At 35.5% G+C, this 22,140-nt stretch overlaps 1 protein-coding gene across 6 annotated transcripts in view; it reads right to left on the bottom strand.

The window, feature by feature from the left end:
* PTPRN2 (protein tyrosine phosphatase receptor type N2) overlaps positions 1-22,140 on the bottom strand; it is a 1,470,018-nt gene that overhangs the window by 91,575 nt on the left and 1,356,303 nt on the right. For all 6 annotated transcript variants that reach the window (XM_074267305.1, XM_074267309.1, XM_074267307.1 and 3 more), the window contains one exon: positions 5,665-5,812. In XM_074267305.1, coding sequence (XP_074123406.1) covers positions 5,665-5,812 — 148 coding nt within the window. The remainder of the gene's footprint in view (positions 1-5,664; positions 5,813-22,140) is intronic.

Raw genomic sequence — 22,140 nt, 5'->3', positions numbered from 1 at the left:
ATTAATAAGGTCTGAAGTTTATTTTTTTAAACATGTTTTTGATTTCTTTCCTTTCTTTAGATACTTAGTGAATCCATTCCTCAACATTGATAACTGCAATGCCTCCTTTTTAGATCTCCTCTTTGTTTTCTTGGTCCTATTCAGCTGGTTTCCCTATCTTGGTTCTCCTTAATGCCATCTTTATCTTCTTTTATAGGCACACCTGGAATTGTAAAGCCATAGTCTAAAAGTAAGGACTTTACTGTCCTTGATGGTAAAAAAAGTTCAGTATAAAAGTCTTTGCTGATCTTTAAATTTTTTTTTCTCTCTGTATTGACCACTTTCATTTTCATACTTAAATGCCTTTGGTCTTTCTTTGCTTAGTTGAGATTTTCACAAAGCTTTCTTTAAACTAGTTTGACATTGTTTCACATTTCTGTTTTATTAAGTAAGATTGCCCTTAAGCTTCCTTCATTCTTCTCCATCAGATTTTACAAATAACTTTATAATCTAAGCTAATGTCACTTTTGGCCACAATATCTATGCTTAGTAATTAAGTCAAGTATTTGCTTATTGTGATAGCTAAGTGGTATACATACTACACAAGGTCTGGAAAAAGAAAGTTCTGAGTTCAAATCCTGCCTAAGATACTTATTTAATACTCCATCAATTAGAAGTGATTTCCTGTCCATTAAGATGTGATCAATTTCATTTTTGGTGTCATTATTTAGTACTGTCTCTACAATGTTCTGATTCTTTTTGTGAACTATTCTGATACAGAATCATGAAGTTTCTGTTTAGTTTATCAATTACTGATCCATATTTTCTTATCTATTTCTAGCAATTCTTATCTATTCCCACCTTTGCATTGAGGTCACTAGGTATCAAAGTATATATTGATTTAATTTGGAAGATCATATTAAATTCTTTGTAAAATTTCTTTTTATTCTCTACAACAGATTTTGGTGATTAAGCTTAAAAACATTTTCTCATTTTTTTTTACCCCAAGATATTTATTTTCAAAACTATACTATGAGATGATAAAATAGCTCACAAAATGATGTTACCTGTGGGTGCATGAGATAATTGTATCTTCAAGGAGAACTTTTAAGAAATTTTCCTTTTAATCACTTTCTTCTGATTTCGAGAAATATGAATACTCACTTGGCATTGAACATGAATGTCCCATTTAGAGAACTAACAACTAATTTGAAATGTATAGATGATCTAAAAATTTTGTGACTCCTCACATCCTCTGCTCCCTTTCCTGCTCCTTTGCCACTATCATTGTAGAAACAGCTGGGTGCCACACAGGACTCTAAACCACTTTGTATTTTTGATTGATTCATGAAAAGCATTTATTACAGCATGGACACTGATGATGAGGTTTTCCAACTTCAGGTAGACTAGTTCTCAGGAAGCAGATTCAGTCTGCTGCTGGGATGTATCCCAAACCTCTTCAGTCTGGTGGAATCTTTGAGAGTTTCTCATTTAAATAGCAGTTTTCAAGAAGCCAAGGTCAACTTTCCATCAAAGGGTTAACTTAGCGTGTGCTATATATAACACAGAAACCAACTGTAAGACTTCCAGTAAGAATGCTTAAACCAAGCTCGTCTCACAGATTTTATTGGGTCACAGATCCCTTTGAGTTCTGGTCATGTCTATGGATCTTCTTTTCTGAGTAATTTTTAAAATACCCCAAATAAATTATCTAGGATTATAGAAAAAGCAATCATGTGGAACTTCAGTTACCACTATGTATATACACATATTCATACACACACACACACACACACACACACACACACACACACACACACACACACACACACACATATATATATATGTATATATATATATATATATATATACATATATATATACACACACACACATACACATATACATATACATTTATATTTTGGTGAGGCAATTGGGGTTGACTTGCCCAAGATCATACTTACTAACTAGTAAGTATAAACTGTCCGAGGTCAGATTTGAACTCAGGTCCTCTTGATTTGGTTCTATTCACTGTGCCATCTAACTGTCCCCACCACAATATCTTTTTACAAAACAAGTCCATCTACCTGCCAGCTAGAGGAGGGAGTGGGAGGAAGGAGGGGAAAATTTGGAACAAAAAGTTTTGTTAGGGTCAATGTTGAAAAAAATACCCATGCATATGTTTTGTAAATAAAAAGCTTTAATAAAAAATATTAAAAAAAACCAATTGAAATGGTCTAGGCCCTCCAACAAAGTTAGTTTGAACTTTGTTATTGTATATCAAGGCAAAAGATAAAAATTATTTGAGTGCATATTAAAAAAATAAAAATAAAAAAAGGTCTATAAATCTCAAGTTAGGAATTCCTAGCTCAGATTTGGCTTTAACACTGTAGAAATTCTTTCTAGGTGAAACTGTCTTATAATGAAATACTTGAACAGTTTTGTAAATATAACTCTTTTGATGAGATCCCAAAGATCCAACACTAAATTCTACTGTATAATAATTCAGAACAGATATACATAAGAAAAAAAACACACATATGTGTCTAGATATACACATTATTTTGCAATTCATACACATATATTCTAAAGATTTTAAAAGGATGAATTACATGTTTATTTGATGTAGTAAACTAGGGAGCTAGGGTGAATGCTTTAGCAATAAAATAACATAATAAAAGCAATATTTTAGAAACACTAGTCTGGTAGTATTAAATAGGAAATTACAGTCAGAGAAACTAGTTAGGAGGCATTTAGAGTTATCTCTGTGGGAGATAATGAGGTCTTAGGGCAGCCAGGTGGCTCAGTAGAGAGATAACACTTAGCTTAGTGTCTTGAAGACATGAATTCAAATTTGATCTCAAAAACTTACTAGCTATATGGCTGAGCAATTCATTTAATTCTTTTTGTCTCAGTTTATTCATCTATAAAATGAATTGTTGAAGAAAATCACAAACTACTCCAGTATCTGTGCCAAAATTCCCAAATGCAATCACAAAGAGTTGGACATGACTGAAATGACTGATCAACAAAAACAAGGTTCTAGGCTAGAGTAATGACAACAAATGGTTAACAGGGACAAAACTGAGAGTTGTCAAAGAAAGACAACAGGGCTTTATAAAATGTTGGTTATAGGAAATGGAAGAGAGTCTCATTGTTGAGTTCTAGTTTCTAGCTTTGGAAAATGAAATCATAGTGGCAGTACTTCTTAAAAATGTAGAAGCTGAGAAGGTGGAGTGTACTAATTACAATTATAACTTGTATTAAGTACACCCTTCCTCTTATTTGTAATAAAATCAGTGCAAGTTTTCAGTGAAGTACAGCCACCTGTAGGGTAAAACTCTTCAACATTTTACAACTTCATTACAGAGCAAGTTCTTTTTGATCCTAAACAATAAAGATGATTACATCCAGACAAATTGTAGCCGGGACTCAAGAAAAGGAGGCTATAATTATCCCTACAGGAATTTGGCTAAGTTACCAATAGTCTGAGCAGCACCATTCACCTGGTATGCTGTTTGCAATATCTTTATCAAGGGATGTAAACTGGACTCAGGCAATGAGACTTTTGGGGAAATTAGTAAGAAGGTAGAGATGGGAATGGGTGGACCAACATGGCCACAATTTCATTTATAAAGACTTTCTTCTGGTTTATGTGACAAAAAATAGAAAGCCAGTTCTTTCTAATCCTGTTCTCTTTAAAACTTCTGGTGGACTCATAATCTATTCTTACTTTTCCAAACAATGTAGCATGTTAATTTGTGGAGCAGTAATGTGAATTCAGATATTGACCTAGCAAGCCATATGAAACATTTATCTATGTTCTATTTTATTTTTATTTATTTTGTTAACTTTTTCTCAATTACATTTTAATGTGGCTCTGGCTGCACAGCATAGTATGTGTGGCCTATACAGTATAGTTGATATTTCTATTGTATTCTTCCTAAGAGTCCAATCTCTTGTTCCATTTATTTGACTTTTTGTGTAGTTCGAGCTTCTTTCCTTTAGCTAGACTGTAAGGTTCTTGTGTACAAAGATTATATCCTATTCTTTCTATGCTCATGAGTTTCATACAAAATAAGTGCTCAGTAAATATTTGACAATTGATGTCTTTGTGTTCTCTATGTAATCTCAATAAAAAGAAATAATGATAATTGTAAATAATAGTTTATAATTTACAAAACACTTGTTTTTCCTCATAATAAGAATGTTTCATTTCAGGTACTACTATAAAATGGGAATTAGGTTTATAGGATTATCTATTTGAAGTTAGAGGAGAATTCAGAGACTATGTAGTGTAGATGAGGAAACCAGGCCACAATAAATGATTGAGGTGGGATTTGAATCCAAGTTCTCTGTATTCCAAACCAGTGCTTTTTGCGACCTATTATGGTATCTCTCCTCATAAGTAAGGTCACAGTTATGGAAAACTTAAAAGTTAGTTTGTACAATTGGCCTTTGTTCTGTAGGCAGCATTTTGGAGCTTAGTGTTGGCAGTGCCTAATAGAATTACATAAAATATTTAATTTAGGAGTTTACTTGTGAGTCTGGAAATGACAACTATCATTCCCATTTTACAGAAGAGAAATGGACTCGGAGACATAAAGTCTCTTGCATCATTACTAATTTTTATTTTCAGTTATTTTTACAAAGATTCTTATGGGGAAACATGCTCCCCCCAAAAAAGCCCACCACTAAGTTATGTTATGGTTAATGGATTGATTCTGTAAGAAAAAAAGTATTACACTGATCTGTGCTATTTGAGATTTAAGTTCACAGAGTCTATCATTCTCCCAAGTTGCTGCCTTTAAAACAAAATGAGGTTGCTTTTTTTGAGACATAAATGTTGATCGCCTTCAGGCTTCCAGTTCATTGCAAGCTTCGCAGTTAAGGACAGCTAGCATCTAAGGTACCAGAAAATACCAAATACTGTTAGCAAGAGAGCCTATGGGGACTCCTTCACTGGACTTCAATATCTAGTGAATGGCCCCCTAATTACAAACTGCTGGGGCTTTTATATTGGATGGGCATGGGATTGGCCCTACAAAAGCTGAGGCAGAGCTCCCGGTACTGAATGACCATTATTATTGCCTCTTCATATGAAACCCCAATGAGTATTGATTCGCATGCTGCATTCAGATTCTGTGTAGCAGAACCACACTTTTCACAAATAAAACAGAAGTTGACTAAATGAGGATTCTACCACATCTCATGAATCTGTGAATACTGCTTAGGATTGTAATCGTACAATTCTTTCTTTCTATCTGTTCATCCACCTACCTGCCTGCTTGCCTATTTTCCTCAATACTGTTGTTCACCCACAACACAGGAAACCGAAAAGAAGCCAAAGCATTTATAACTCCAGTATATGGATATTCATAATAATAATAGCTTTTAAGGCCTGCCAAGTGGTTTATACATGTTATCTCTTCTGATCCTTACAATAGTCCCAGAAGGAAGCTGCTACAGTTATCTATGTTTTTATAGATGAGGAAATTAAGATACTTGCCTAGCATCACACAGCTAGTATCTGAGGCAGGATTTGAACTCCTATCTTTATGACTCCAGATCTAATAGACCATGCTCTGTGATTGCTTATCATGTCACCCAGCCTCATCACTGTTCTTGACCAATAAAAGTTTCATAAAAACAAAACATCAATAATTCATGTGAAATCATACATACATGTCAGGACAGTAGGAGAACGATTCTTCTGCACATTCTCTTTCTTCTGGGCTACCAGAGACGTGTTTGGCTCAGCTTGGTAAGCACAGAGTGCTTCCCACTCTTTCTCCAGTCGATTCTTATTCTTCAAATGATCTTCCATGTAGGACTGAAATGACAAGATACAGGAATCAGGAAGGGGCTTCTCTATTAAGGTTGGCCGGACATTGCAGGTATAGTAGGGGTAAGCAGTATCGACACCTTAGAGCCAAAGCCCATAACCCATTTAGCCGTCTGAATGATATATATCACCTTGCCCAAGGTCCGCTGTGAAAATCACAGATGAAAAACAAGTATATCAAACTCAGCTAAATTTTCTACACTTCTTTCAGTTGCAGAACATCATTCAAGGATCTACAAGATGGTTCAGCTGGTAGAAGGGGAGAAGGGGTGGGAGAGAATACAAAAATAATATAGTCTGAGGTCTTTTTTTCTTTAGGATTTTCTTCTATAGACAAGACATACACACGAAGAAGTTAATTATGTAAGGCAGTATATGATTAAGTGCTAAATGAGCAGCATAGATAATAAGGGTTACAATAGTTCAGAGAAAGGGGAGATTAATGTGGGCTTAAGTGGTCAGGGAAGGTCTCCCTGAATTCCCTAAGGCAGGATTTGAGCTGGGTCTTGAAAGCTGGCCAAGATTTGGATAACTGGTAAGAAGGATCAGAGGATCAGAAGAGCATAAATTTGGAACTGGAAAGAACCTTTGGAGACATATGGTTCACCCCTTCATTTAACAAGAGACAAATGGAGGGTCAGAAGAGCCAGGTGGCTTACCCAAGGTCACACATGTATTAAACTGTATGTTTGGGATTTGAACTCAGAACCCTCTGTTCTAAATTAATTGTTCATTCTACTCTAATATCCCATCATAAATAGACGTGGGTATTTTAGTGTAGCAGCCCAATCAGAGATTAAAAACTGACTGGACAAGCTGAAAAGCTATGAAGAATTCTAAATGTCAGCATGGAAAAATTGTTTTTATTCTCCAGAAAGTACTTGATGGATTAATATACTGATCATTGGTCTATGCTGATTGATAATGGAATGCTGTTGTAATGCAATCATTTTAGTCTTGTCTGAATCTTCCATTTGGTATTTTCTTGGCAAAGATACTGGAGTGGTTCACCATTTATTCTCCAACCCACTTTACAGATGAGGAAACTAGGAAAACAGTGTTAAATGACTTGCTCAGGGTCATACAGCTAAAAAGTATCTAAGGTCAGATTTTAACTTAGCTTTTTCTGACTCTAGACCCAGTGTTATATATACTGTGTCACTTAGCTGCCCTTGATAAAGTAACATAAAATAGTATTAGAGAGGCAGATAGATATTGCAGTGGATAGAACACTGGTCTTAGAGTCAGGAAGACCTGAGTTCAAACCCCACCCCAGATATTTATCAACTGTAGGTAGATCTTGGGCAAATTTCTCAATCTTTGCTTTATTTTCTTCATTTGTGAAATGTGGATACTAGTAGTATCTCCCAGGACTGTGAGAATAAAATTAGATAATATTTGTGAAGTATTCTGCAAACCTTAAAGCAATACACATACTCATATACAGATCCATCCATCCACTATATAATATGCTATGCTAGCTATTGTTTATTATCATTATTTGTTACTCTTCTCTAAATTCACATACAAATATTCCACTTTTAAAAAGCAACTTATCCTTTAATTATTTGCATGTGTATATGTATGTATTTATGTATATAAAAAAGTCTGCATCAAAATAAAAGAGGGATTAAATAATAGCTTGAAACAATTATCTCATATAAAAAGACCTGGGAGTCAGAGACAAATAGCAACATTTCAAACTAAGCAGCATTTCTTCTAATAAACCCCAAAGGGACAAGAAAAACCACTATATAGCATCTTTACACATAAAGACTTTGCAGGAAATCTTCCATTTTCTTTTTTTCTTTTTAAAAGAACTACAAGTTGCCTAATAGCTACTACCCTGTAAGCGATTCCCTGGAAATGTTTCTTTCAAAAAAGTAAACTCATAAAGATGCATTTTGTTGACTGTAAAAATCCCTTATTTGACTAAACTACCATGTCAGCTAGGTACTTCAAAACATCTCACAGATAGCAGAGATCACCATATCCTTTATGCAAAACTCTGACATAGGTTTCAAGCCTTTAAATCGGTCATCATAAAGAGAAAGATTTGACCACGTGGCTCAGTCTATAAGCTTCCCAAATTGCCAGGTCTTGGGTTTGTCACTTTTCCAAAGGAAGCATTTATTTGTCAATAAAAAAAAAAATGTGCATACTGTTCCTTAATTCACCATATCAGCTTCTACTAATTATCCTGATGGCCCTAAGACCATTCCTCAGACACGTATTAAGGAATTTACACAGACAATGGGAAAATGAACCCAGCCATTATGCCCCATAGGAGAGTACTGGGATTAGGCAGGTGTTTGGGAATCTGTTTACTGCCCAATGACTGCTCACATGAAAACAACAGTCATCATATATCTTAATTAATATTCTAGGTAGCTTTGACCATTCTCCTCATGGGGCTTCCCTTCTTTCCCATTTTCGGTTTGTGCAGAAGTCGTTTTTCTTTTAATTGGCACATTTTTCTAAATCTATTGGGCGTGAGACACTGAAGATACTTGGCTGCTGTGACTTGTGCAAAATGTTTAACAGTTTGAAGCATTTAAAAAAAGAGCCAAATATTTTGACCCTTGGCTGTTCCTATCTTAATTTTTCTGGTTTCTTGACTATCAGAAGTAAATAATCAAATGTAGGGAAAAGGAAACAAAAGCCCTCTGAACATTTTGCCATCAACAAAGACTACTGTGCCTACAAGCACAATCCACTTTTCTCTTATCGATCTGTTCAGTAGGGAAACAACCGCTCTTTTAAGGGAAAGCATTTCAAAGTACAAAACATGCCTGCATCACTGGACCCAAAGGAAATGTTATTCTTCTTGGGACGAATGCTCTGCTACTCAGACTTTTTTTGTTCATATATTTTTGTGATACATTCACACAATAAAATGAAAATTCGTGCTCCCCCTCTCCCCAAATGTATTTATTCCAATCTGCACAGAACCCATGATTTCTTCTATGAGAGGTTTTGAAAAATGTAATCAAAAAAAAAAAGAAAGAAAAATTAATCTAGTGCTGGAAATCTTATAGGGAAAGGGTAGAGGGACTTTGGCCTTTACCTCTCAAATATTTAGTAGGCATCTCAAACTTGAGAAATCCAGAATAGAACTCATTCCTTGTCTCCTCTCAAAGAAATAAGAAGAAACAATGACATGGAAAAAAAAAAAGCTAGAACCACCACTACCAAAAAACCCTTCCTCTTTAAAATAGAGAACTTCTCCCTTGGGTCATGATCCTCCCAGTCCCGGAAGCTTACAAGCTCAGGGTAATCCTCAACTCTCCATTCTCATTCACCCAAATATTTAACCACTTGTCAGATTTTGTCATATTTTGTTCTCCACAACATCTCTCAAGTACATCCCCTTTTCTCCATTCACATGGCCATTACCCTATTCCAATTCCATCCCCTCTCCATTCTGGATTACTGTTAAGAATCTTGTGAATCATTTTTTTTTGCCTCAAATCTCTCCCTATCTTAATTCTTACTTCACATAGTGGTTAAAGTGACTTTTCTGAAGAACTTAATCATGTCACCTTCCCCATTCTGGAAACTCTCTTGACTCCTTAGTAGCTTTAGGATGGGGCTTTTTGAATCATCAATTCCTTTGGCAATGTTTGCTGTTCAGTTGTGACCTCATAAACCATAGCAAAGATAAAATCCTCTATTTGGCATTTAGAGCTTTTCACAAGCTGCTGCCTTTCTAGTCCTCTTAGATATGACTCCCTTCCATGCTCTCTAAACCAGATCCTTCATCTCTCATCTCTGTGACTCCATACAAGCTGTTTCATATGTACAGGATAGCCCAGCTCCTCACCTCTATCTTTAGGGATCCCTGGTTTCCTTCCAAATTCAGTTGAAAACATACTTTTTTAGGAATTCTCTTCCAGTACCCAACTACTCATGCTTTCCTTCTCTAAAAGTGCCTTCCTCTTCTCTGTATACATCTTACATGGAACTATTTATGTAATATGGTCTCTCCTGTTAGAATAGAGACCCCCTTGGGGGCAAGACTATTTTGGCTTTTCCCCTAAATAACTAATGCTTAGTCTAGCCTCTGGAACACACTTAACAACTGCTTGTTGGTTAAATGAAAGACTGCTATTTCTGTGGATTATCTGAGTCCTCTAAATTTCTTCCTCCTTATTGAGGTTTGGACAATTTGCTACTTATTAGCACCTTTTCTAAGTGTCTGACCAGTGAGGCAATTTCATGACAGAACTTATAAAGTTTTTGAAGAGAAGATGGTGAATCTTGGGTGTTTGGGTTTTTTTTTTTTTTTTTTTTTTTTTTTTAGTTTTTTAATTATTTGTGATCAGAAGCTCTCTTGGAACAAGGATTGAGTAATAACTTGTAAAAATTTTCCATTATCCCTAGACACTGCCAGTATTCAACAGAGTAAATGACTATTAATGAAATATAAACTTACTTGCCTGGCATCCTAGGCCTTCCTATCCTGATCACGTCTTTCTTACAACTTTTCATGCTCCAGAAGTCCAAACTAGAATTTTATTTCTCACCCCCAAACAGGTCATGTGTCCATTGGCTTCCATTTGCTTTGCATATCTTCTCCAAGCTTTTGCATACTTGGAACAACTTTCTTCTCTTTTGTCTATTATATTCCAATACATCCTTTAAAACCAACTCAAATGCCTTTTTCTCTTTAAACCCTTCCTGATGGCAGATGGAAGGCAAATATCTTTTTATTTTACAATTCTGTATTAGATTTATACGTATATTATACCTGTGTGATATTGTAATTATTTGTTTTAATGTACACTACTATACTATAAACTCTATGAGGGCAGCCCTAGTGCTTTTAAAAATATTTATATCTTTACCAGAACCTAACAGTACCATGCACAGAATAAGTATTTATAAGGGTTTGTGGAATTAATTATTTTTAGGATACCTAGGAGTAAGCAGTAACTAAATATGGAATCATTTCCTTAGATTATCTATTTTGACTGTCCTTTCTCCTGCACCTGAATATTAGAATTACAACATTCTAGTCAATAATAGGACTATACCAGTTGTTTTCAAATGAACAAATTCAAAGAAACTAAATAGTGCGGGGGGGGGGGGGGGGGGGGGGGAAAGCTTCTTCTGTCTTTTCAACACCTGAATTCAACACTTCAAACAAACAGATTCTATTTGTTTTATGGAAGCCTATCTGTTTTGAAATGAATGAAAATAATATTAAGCACTAACTGTGTCCTTCACAATGAGAATAAAAATCAGAAAAGCAATATATTCCCTGATCTCAAGAAGTTTTGGGAGACAATACATAAAATGGTGTATCTGTAGAGTGGGTAGAAAGACCCAGAAGTCTTAAGGGGGTTGGGAGACAATGGACGGTAAGCTCCAGAAGATCTTAGGATGCAATGGCAGGTGGATAGTGAAGCTTAATTATCTTCTTCCTTTTAACTGGAAGGATTAGAATTGTTGACTTCCCTCTCATTAAAATGAATTAAACAATCATGCAGTATAGTAAAGGCAAGGGAGCAAGGGACAAATTCTAAACACCTCAAATGTTTTAACATTAGAAATCCAATCACTTTTTACAAACTTTGGAGGTTGATGTAAATATGAATTACTATTGTTGCTATTACTTGGCAGGAATATATGTGATAAGAGAAAATTATTGATTATATGTCAAATGATTATTTTTACATTGTGGTTGTACCAATATGAGAAAAAAAGTTTTTATGTAACTCAACATTTACGTTTTATGAAAATACTAACTTTTCTACCTTAACTATACCCATAGAACTCACTAGTTACTATTTTCAGTTTCACTGTATTTTGCGGTTATTATTCCCAGTTTCTGTTAACACACCATTTTGTTAAATGAAGCCAGAACTAATGGAAGCAAAACATCTTTTTTTAGGTCAGAACTCTTATTTGGGAAAAAAAAAAAACACTTCCTTTACCAAATCCATCATGAATGAATACATTCCATTCAGTATGACATGAGCAATTCTAAAATGATGAACCATGGCAGGTTTAATCTAATCTCAAATACAGTCTGTGAAAGGGGGATTGGATATTATCTTAATTCCTATAAACAGCAGTCATTTAAATTTCCACATTTATCTTAACTATGTGAAGTGAAATTATCCTGCAAGTATACTTGAATTTCCAAATATGTTGCAAGAAAGACAAACCAGAATCTAATAAGCAAGTGTTGTCTGGAGAAGGGCAGGGGCATCTAAGGAAGGTGGATCTCAATATTATTTTCTCCACTAAGAATTAAATAATCTAAAGATATAATTTATTATATTAAAATTCAGATAAAATTTTCATTCTCTCAGCATGTATGGCACCGGCAGGCTTGTTGCTTATCCTACTCTGCTCCTTTCAATTTGATCTGCTTCATATTTGTCGATTAGCATTTTTATGAAATGTCATTTATTATATTAAAATGATTTAATTTCCTCCATCTATATTTTCACAGCCCTTCCTCTTTCATGGTGTTTGGATTAAGGCATTTTGCACCCCAGACAAAGGCTGAAGTTTCCTCGAGACCAGAGAGGGTATTTTTCATGTGGTCCATGTAGCACTAGGGGTCATGGAGAGAATTTAATACAAGTACAATAACAGCAGTGATAACTATACTATAAATATATTTTCCTAAAAGTACTGAGAGTGCTCAGTTTTAGTGGATTCCTTCTTCTAAAACCCTTAGGAGATAAGATGAAGTGAATTTAGGAGATTTGGAAAACTAAATTTATTATATACTCACCTTTTGGAGCACCTTAGAAAATTAACATAGTTATTTTAAAAAAGTTCAAGTGCCTCTCTTCATATATTGTATGGTATTTTTCTTATCAGCAGCTAAACACCTTCCTTTTGACATATTTCTTAACTATAATGCAACTTTGACATATTTCATAACTATAATGTAATAATTCCGTTAAATAATTAGAATATATGAGCATATAAGTAAATACAGTTTTGTGTTCATGATAATTATCGTTTATTCAAGATGTGGACATCTAGAAAAAAACTATAGATATAAAACAAAAAATGGGGGCAGATGCATAGTTATAATAGGTATAAACCCTAAGATGCTATAGGTCCTTTCTGGACTTCCCAACTACTTAGTAACTTTTTCCCTCCTTAGGAAAAAGAAAAAAAAAACAGAGGTGATAGAGAGCAGACTTCCAGAAGTGAGAGTTGTGGATTAGGTATCATTAGAAAAATCCAACTAGCAGTTAAACTGTTTTGAGAAAGAGGTGGCTGATCCCTAAGATAGACCACTATTTTCATAGAATTGAAGGTAAAAATGTGCCCCAGAAGACCATATGTAGACAGTGGACTCAGATTTCTATATGGGAACTGCACCTCCTCCCAAAGACTGGAACCCCTGGGAGTGAAGTCCCATTCATTTTACCATTGTTATATTTTTATCATAATTGGATAGGTTATAAAAATTAATAATATTTGGCTCCTTCTAAGAACATTCCATAAAAACCCAGCAAATTTCAAAGAACAGGCAACCAAGAAGATGATCCCCCAGCTATGGTATTTATGTCATATGCCCTTGCCATAAGACTCCATGCTGCTTAATCAAGAAAGGCACAACAACTGGCAATTATATAGTGCTTGGGAATTTGTAAAGTGCCACATATAAATTATCTCATTTAAATCTCGCAACAGGAAGCTATATATTATTTTTTTCCATTTTATCGACAGGGAAACTGAATATCAGAGAGGGAAAATGATTTTTCCGTGGTCATATAGTTAGCAAATGTCAAAGGTCAGTATGGGAACTCCCTAACTATGAAGTCCATTCACAAGGCTGGATATCTTTTCAAAAAAGTGAAGAAGAATGAATTGAGGTATGCCCAAGGGATGGTATAGATTGGGATTAGGTGATTTCATCTTTAAAAAACACCATCAAGACTAAGAGGGAATATATTATATTTTTCAGTCAAGGCTTTTTATACTTCTTTCATCTAAATAAATCCCTATGCATCTGTGAAAACCAACTCAATCTCTTGTTTCCTCTGTGAGGTCTTTCTATACCACAATTTCTGATCTCTCCTTATTCTATAATAATTATTGCTCTTACCTCTCATTTAGCAACCTTATAATGTAACTTTTTACATGTCTCTCTCCATTATACATTACATATATACCCACCCACCTACCCTGTCTCTGTCTCTCTCTCTCTCACTCTCTTGCTCCTTCTCTCTCTCTCTCTCTCTCTCTCTCTCTCTCTCTCTCTCTCTCTCTCTCTCTCTCTCTCTCTCTCTCTCTCTCTCTCTCTCTCTCTCCCTCCCTCCCTCCCTCCCTCCCTCCCTCCCTCTGTCCCTCTGTCCCTCCTTCTCCCTCTCTCCCTCTCCCTCTCCCTCCCTCTCTCTCTCTTCCCCTCTCCCTCTCTCTCTCCCTCTCTCCCTCCCTACATCCTTCCTCCCTCTTTCCCTCTCCCTCAAGGCTGTGTGGTGTAGTAGATGGAGAGCCAGCCTTTATGCTAGCTTAAAACATAATGGCCTCAGACTTATTATTCAGCTTCTTAATACTCAAAACAATGTTTTCTTTAATTCTCTAAGTTCTAGAGAAAGTACTGCTCTGCAGTGAAATGAATTGCCTTACCTGGGAGTTTACAATACTATATATTGTATATAATCACAGATCTAGTCCATAGCCCCTATCCTTATATATTCTCAGTAAGTGAAAAATTATCTTGTATAGATACAATGTCAGATTCTTAGCAAAGAAATTACTAAGGAGGAGATATTATTTTTCTTTGGTAATAAATGCTTATTACTAATGGATATTTAGTAATAACTTTAATCAATCTTTATTAATACTGCTGTCAATCGTATCAAAGTCTAAGAATTCATTAAGGGAATGGGTTCGTGATCTCCAAATCCCCAAATGCAAGTAGAAGTGGAGTGGGGAAGCTCTTTGGTATTAATTGGTTCTTCTGGGTTCTTTCCTGTGCATATATTTTGTCTCTTTAATGAGACTGTTAGCAGCCTGAGGAAGCTATCTGAAAACACATTCTCAATAAATACAAAGTGAATGGAATTGAAGCTTGAAGGACAAAAGGCCAAGGAAATTATGTGAAAGAAAAGCAGACAGTATAGGGTAAAGAGCACCTGTTCTACATTCAGGAGACCTGGGTTCAAATGTCACCTATGACATCATCTATGGGAACCTGGGGATTTTTCTCATCTGCAAAATAAGAAGGTTGAATTGGATGACCTCTGAGTTTCCCATGAGCTATATTTTTGATCCTATGAGAAATATTATTTAATGTGTTGAGTACCACATTTAAAAAAAGTTGGTTTCCCCCCTCCCCCAGGAGTTTGTACAAGGTGATAACACTCAATAATTATCTGTTGATTTGATTTGCAGCATTTAACTACAATCACATATGATAATTACAAAGTGATTATTAAAACAATTTTAGAATATAGGTGGGAGTATATTGTATGCATACATATTCCTAAAGCTTTGAACTAACCATCATGGTCCCCAACAAAATATTTCTTTTTTTTCCTCTGTTTCCTTCAAGCTTACTTTCTTTTTTTAAAAATTTATTTATAGTTTTTTTTGACAGTATATATGCATGCGTAACTTTTTTTTTATAACATTATCCCTTATATTCATTTTTCCAAATTATCCCCTCCCTCCCTTTACTCCCTCCCCTTGATGACAGGCAATCCCATACATTTTACATGTGTTACAATATAACCTAGATACAATATATGTGTATAAATACCATTTTCTTGTTGCACATTAAGTATTAGATTCCGAAGGTATAAGTAACCTGGGTAGATAGACAGTAGTGCTAACAATTTACATTCACTTCCCAGTGTTCCTTCTCTGGGTGTAGTTGTTTCTGTCCATCATTGATCAACTGGAAGTGACCCAACAAAATATTTCTAGCATCATTGTCAAAAACAGAACACTGGGATGGATGGGTGGATGATAGATTGGATGGGTGGATAAGTGGAAGACTTTCCTGATTCAGTAAAATAGTTTTCATATTCCAGATTCATGGTAAAGAAGACCAATTTACATCAGATCAAAGGAGCTCCTTGTAGACTCCATAGATTGATGCTAGAACATCCAGAAGTTATGGAGCAAGATCCTGCTTAGCCTACAGAGGAATACCCTGGACAGATATCATATGATTGTAGATCATAGGTGTAGAGCTGGAGGGGATCTCAGAAGCCATGTAGTCTTAAGATCCTCATCTTAGAGACAAGTAAGTTGAGGCACCTTGTTCAGCATTATATGAGTAGCCTGGCTAAAGTGGAGAAGGAAGAGAGCAAGGGGAAGTTTCACCAGGAAATTCAAGCTAATCAAGACCTTGCATACATAGATTCGAGAAGAAAAATTTTTTTAGGAGATCCAGTCTTAGGAAAGGATCCATACACAGTGTAGGATACATACACTGATTCCCATTTCACATGAGATTAATGTTCTGAGTGAATTTATATGAGCTTTTATCTTTGGGTGGGTGGGGCGGCAAGAAAAAACTCAGCATGATGTTTTTGCCTTTGTCCTGTCTTCTTTCTAGCTGATCCTTAAGTTTGCTCCTCTTCCCCTTTATTTCTTTACTGTTACAGAATTCCTTCCCCTGAATAATTCTCTGCAAATGTTATTCTCTTCTCATCTTATGGGTGACAAAACTCAAGTTCTGAGAAGTGATTTTCTCCTGTGCCTCGTAGAGAATTTAGTGGCAGAGACTGAGTTTCAACCTATCTCTTGTAACTGAAGCCCACACTTCTTTCCATGCTATCACATTGTATTCCTATCAACTAGACAAGAAGGGGTATATATGAGTTTGGAGGAGGAAGGAGATTTCTGGGTAAAGGTTGGACAAAATTGCACAGAAATGGCAGAACTTGACTTAGACCTTATAAAGTAGGAAGCATAGCTTCAAATTGTGTCCAAAGAAAATACCAACATAGGGTGCTTATTTTTTGTTTGTTTTATTTAAACATTCTTTAAGAAGGAAGGGAAAGGAATTGGAAGAGAGGATTAACTGTGCCAGTATACTTGACTTCACTAGCTAATTTTTGCAGGGAAAAATAATTGTACCATGTTACAGAAATCAGGTATATGTAAGATTGCCTAGTTCTTGTCACTGTATTTCACATGTATTTTCTGCTTTGTTTTCTTATCTCAAAGAACAGAGACACTTCTACTTTGAGTTGAGTCATTTCTAGTTGGGAGTGACCAAATAGAGTTCCAGATAGTCTGTGGGTACCTAGTAAAAGCTTCTTACCAAGCACTGCAAAATTTTAAATCTTGAGGAGATACAAGCAGACATATTTTTTCTTAACAATTCAAAGCAACACTAGTGATTCCTTGAAGAAGCTTCAGCTTTCTCAGTGTCATTCTGACTTTTACCTTAATTTCCCAATGAAACAGGACACACTCTTTGTTAGAATTTTGACAACCATCAGTGACTATGTGAAGTTTTTATTGCAGGGCTAAATATCACAATAGAACTTGCGATTTCCTAGGTGTGTGAGATTCCTCCTCTAGTATAGTTCACATCCCATTTATAACTTAATAAATAATTAGTCTTAGTGAGTTGTCAGACCCAGAGAGACTAAGTGACTTGCCTGTGGTCACTAAGCCAGAAGGGATAGTGATGAATTGGAAGCTAGTTCTCCCTGACACTACATTATACTACAATATATTACCTTAAATGAATTTGCTCATATTGTTACTGTTCAGTTGTTTTCAGTTGTGTTCGACTCTATGTGACCCAATTTGGGGTTTTCTTGAATAGAATCTGCCATTTCCTTCTGAGAAAACTGATGCAAACAGGATTGAATGACTTATTTAGGATCACACAGCTAGTGAGTGTCTGAGGCTGAATTTGAACTCAGGTGTAACTCCAAACCTGGCTCTATTCATTGTGCCACCTAGCTGCCTGATTGTTCATTCTTACTTAATATTTTATTTTATTATAAAGCCAATTGGTATGGAACTCTATCCTCATTGGTGGTGATCAATGTTCTGGCCTGCATGAGGAGCAAGGTAGAATTAATGAGAATTGTTTCCCATATATAGCATGGGGATGTCACTGTATGGTTCAGGATAGACATCTCTACCATCTTCTCCAAGAGAATTATTAATTCTTGCCAGAAGGAGAAGGAAGAAGTTTGAATCAGAAGTTTGGTTAGTCTCATCTCCTCAAAGAGATGGGGTAGCAAGCTAGAATTATTTCTACCTACTCCCTTATTGTTATTAGTCTAAAAGATGTGAGTTTGGGTTAACTTCAGATTATTGTTTCTTTAATGGAGGGAGGAAAACATAAGCTTGATATCCATGGCTTGACACCTTTCTCATCAAATACTAATCCATAATGAATACAGATAACATACCAAGTAGTAAAGAAACCCATTTATCCAAGTCAATAGTAAAATAGAATCAGAGAACACATATGCAGAATATAAGCCAGAAATCACATAATGAAAGAATTTCCCCACTGGGGGCAAGGTAACAGCTCAACCAAGAGAAAGGAAGAGTCATAGATTTCACTTAAGGGAAAGTTCCCTGAAATTTCTAGTATAGCAGGTACAGGACAGGGACAAGATAGGGACAACTCTCTTGTGCTGGCTTCTTCCCAGAGTCATTTCTTTCAATAACCTGAAGAAGGTTTGGCATTTTTTATCTTCTCTCTCTTGAATAGATTCTTCATAGCTTCCTTATTCAACCAGTAAGATTAGTGTGAACCAGGACTAATTCTTTAGTGTTATACCTATCTTGCCACTTTACAAATCTAGACCTAGAAAGGATCTCAAAGATCACCTAGTTCAATGCTCTTACTGTAAAAATAAGGAAACTTGAGATCCAAGATGGTGAACTTTCTAAGGTCACACAGGTGGAAACAACAAAGTAGGATTTGAAAACCAATCTTCTAACTCCATATCCTAGATGCAGGATATTCCAGAAGAGTCATTATTTTCTTCTTATCATAATTTTCAAAAAACGAAAAAAGGATTGTTGTTGCCAGTCCTCAGGAAAGCAACTGTGATATGGCAATCAATCAAAAAGTAAGAATTTATTAAACTGCTACTGCATAACAAGCATTGTCATAGATATTGGGGATATAAAGGTAAAATCAAACTTGTCCCTGCTTGTAATTCCATCAAAGGAAACAAAATGGACACATGGATATATAGAAAATAGAAAGAGGATGACTGGCCAGGGTGATGAGGCACTGGTACCCATGTGTTTATCTACATTTGAGCAGGGTCTTACTGGTACTTAGGAATCCTAAGGGGAGAAGGATGGTAATATCCATTTCAGGGATAATTTTGAAAGAGAATGATAAAAGAAAACTGAACTTACTTAGTTGTAAGCAGTATTAAATGCCACATTGTTCCTCAAATTTAAAACTCAAGAATGCACTATTTGATCATATGCTTAAATGGATTAAGGGACACAATTTATGCCGATATTAACCATTGAGGAAAGGTATATACGTGTTCTGAGAAATGCTAAATAATATATTATGCCATATGTCACAGACAAAAATGTATCCTAGCAATGATATACTGTTACAGTAGACATTTACTAATAGCCTAGTACTAGATTCAAGGTTCTTTGTCAGGTGCTGTGGATTACAGAGATAGATGTGACACAGACCTTGGTCTCTCTGGTCTAATTGGAGAGAGAAAATGTAGGTTTTTGAAATAATTTTGCTGTAAGGAAAAACAATGAATGCAAAATACAATGTACTATGAAGGGGAAGGTCACTTTCTGACAGGAGAAAAGAGGAGGTCAGGGTATACTTCCTTTTTTTCTTTAAAGTTGATTTCTACATGAAACTGCACATATACAGCTTGCTATTCCATTTAAATATATAATTAAGTTATCATGAAAATTTCTTTCTCCCCTTTATTCCCTGCCTCTTTTTCAGAGAATATTAACTGAAGTAATTGTCATCTGAGTTGGGCCTTGAAAAAATTGGAGGTAGGTTGTCCATCAGTCAGAGTTGAGGTTGGATAGACAAGAATATACTATAGAATTTGTGGCTGGAATGGATCCCAGAAACCATCTGGTCTAGGTCTAGGGATAGATTTCAGTGAATCCATGAAATTGGATAGGAAAACATTTATATTGTTATTTCTAACTAGAACTGAAATTTAGCATTTCTTTCAATTATGAATAGGCAACAAAATATTACTTGGAGAAGGGGTTTGCAGGCTTTACCAGACTGCCAAAGAGGTCTAGTGTCTTAACTAGATACCCTGACCTAATACAATCCCCTTATTTTGGAGCCGAATGAACTAAAGGAGGTGGTTTGAAAACCTAGATCTCTGACTTCAAAGCTAATGTTCTTTCTGCCATATCATTCTCCCTTTCAGGGATTAGGATTGGTATGAATAAAGGCATGGAGGAAGAATAGTGTAGGATAAGAACAGGAGATGGAGAATAGTCCAATTCAGCTAGAATATAGACTGTATGAAAGAGAGTATTATAAGATAAGGCTGATAAGAAAGGCTGGAGCCAGGTGCCAGGAACAGGAATTTGTATTTTATTTAGTAGGCGATTGGGAACCACCAAAGCTTTTGTGATGAATAGAGTGGTATTTTGATTATGATCAGTGGTATTTTGGGAACATGACTCATGCAGTTTGATGAAGAACTGATTGGACAAGATAGAGGCAGAGACTGAGACCTGAAGAAGATTTGGGAGCAAGGGAAAGTGAAAAGAGAAGGATTCAAGAGAGGTTGTCCAAACAGAATTTGCCAAGGAGACATAGGAAGTGAGGAAAGAGAGAAACGTCAAAGCTGTAGCAATTCAAAGATGAGTTATAAGTCAGAAGGATGATAAGTGGTAACTAGTGCTCTATTTGCCTAAATTAATACACCCCTTGATGCAGTGGATAGTGTTGCCTCCCCCACTCTTAATGCTGTGATAATGGAGTTTTGTAATGTGTAAAAGGATTATTTCAATCCAATCAGCAGGTGCTGGGATCAGTGTGTGTCAGACAAACACTTGCTAATCCTTTTTCTTACAGCTTCCAGCTGCCAAAGGTGCTCAATGAAATCCAAATGAAATAGCGGACTACAACCTGGTGTGGACTGACGCAGGTTTTCAGCTCGGTTAACACTCCTGAAAATTACATGTTATCTTGACCTTTGTGAGCACAAAAAAAGGATGGGGTGAGATTGTGAGAAGGGAAAGGCAGGAATGAACATGAAAAGAAGGAAATAAAAAGAAACCCCTAAAATGGAATCCTGAAATTTATTGTTTTTAAATATTTAAAAATGAATAAACCCCAACATAAAACCTCCAAATTTAAGATAAACATCTCCACAGCTATCTACCCCATCCCCAATACTAACACTTTTCTGGAAACGAGATCTCCTAAAAGTTACTTCAAGCTATCAACAATGGCTTCACAGAAGTTCTCTTGAGACAACCACTGCCTTGAATATGGACAAAAAAGAAATTGAAAGAGCATCAATGAAAATTTAGTCCTAAGAAGATACTGCCATGAGTGAACTTTTGTTAATCCATCTTCTTTTCTGTTTTGGTGAAAGGTTAGTTTTAGAAGGAATACAATTATTCTTGAGAAAGCTTTCTTTCTTAAGCTTCCCCTTGCTTTCCTGACTTGTATAGTACAATGCACTTTAATTTGCTGATGTTATAATCAAATCTCTTGTCAAAGCAAAGAATAAAGTCCATTTCAAATGATCTTCCCTCATGAGATTATTTTAAGGATTTGTGTTTTATAATAAAAATGGACTTAAACTCATATTCATTAAAACTGGGAGTAGAAACTTTGTAATAGGGTTGAGTGCTATTTCACAGCATCATTTTGATAGCATTGCAGGTCTTTTTAGTACCTCCAGATAGATGTTTAACAAAGGTTTACTGATTTGGATTAATAGTATTTCTACTTAAATCTAAGAGTAGGTGATTTGTATTGATTAAGACATTAAAACTCAGTGTTAAATCAGAATTTTAAATCAGAACAAAAAAAGGTGAAAGGGAAAACTGGAATCCATTGTGCAGGTTTCCCAAAAGTGCTCAAAAGATTTAGGAAGATCGAAGTAGTTGACTAAACTCCTAGAAAGGGTAATTTTGTTGGCTAGTGCCATGTTTTATAGTTTTTGACATATTTTTCAAATTATATACCAAACATGTTAAGGGCATTTGAAATGAATAGTTTAAAGTATACACAGACAACAAAATTATTAAGTGATGCAGAAGAATTGTGTGAATCCTTGCAGGAAGCAATAATTTCAAACTATCCTTGCACTGAATTGAATCTATGCTAATAATCAGGGAAAGAGTCAGAAAAATTAGCCTATTCA

This window comes from Sminthopsis crassicaudata, chromosome 5, assembly GCF_048593235.1.
Source record: "Sminthopsis crassicaudata isolate SCR6 chromosome 5, ASM4859323v1, whole genome shotgun sequence".
Classification (NCBI taxonomy): domain Eukaryota; kingdom Metazoa; phylum Chordata; class Mammalia; order Dasyuromorphia; family Dasyuridae; genus Sminthopsis; species Sminthopsis crassicaudata.
This window is presented reverse-complemented; position numbering and strand designations above follow the sequence as displayed.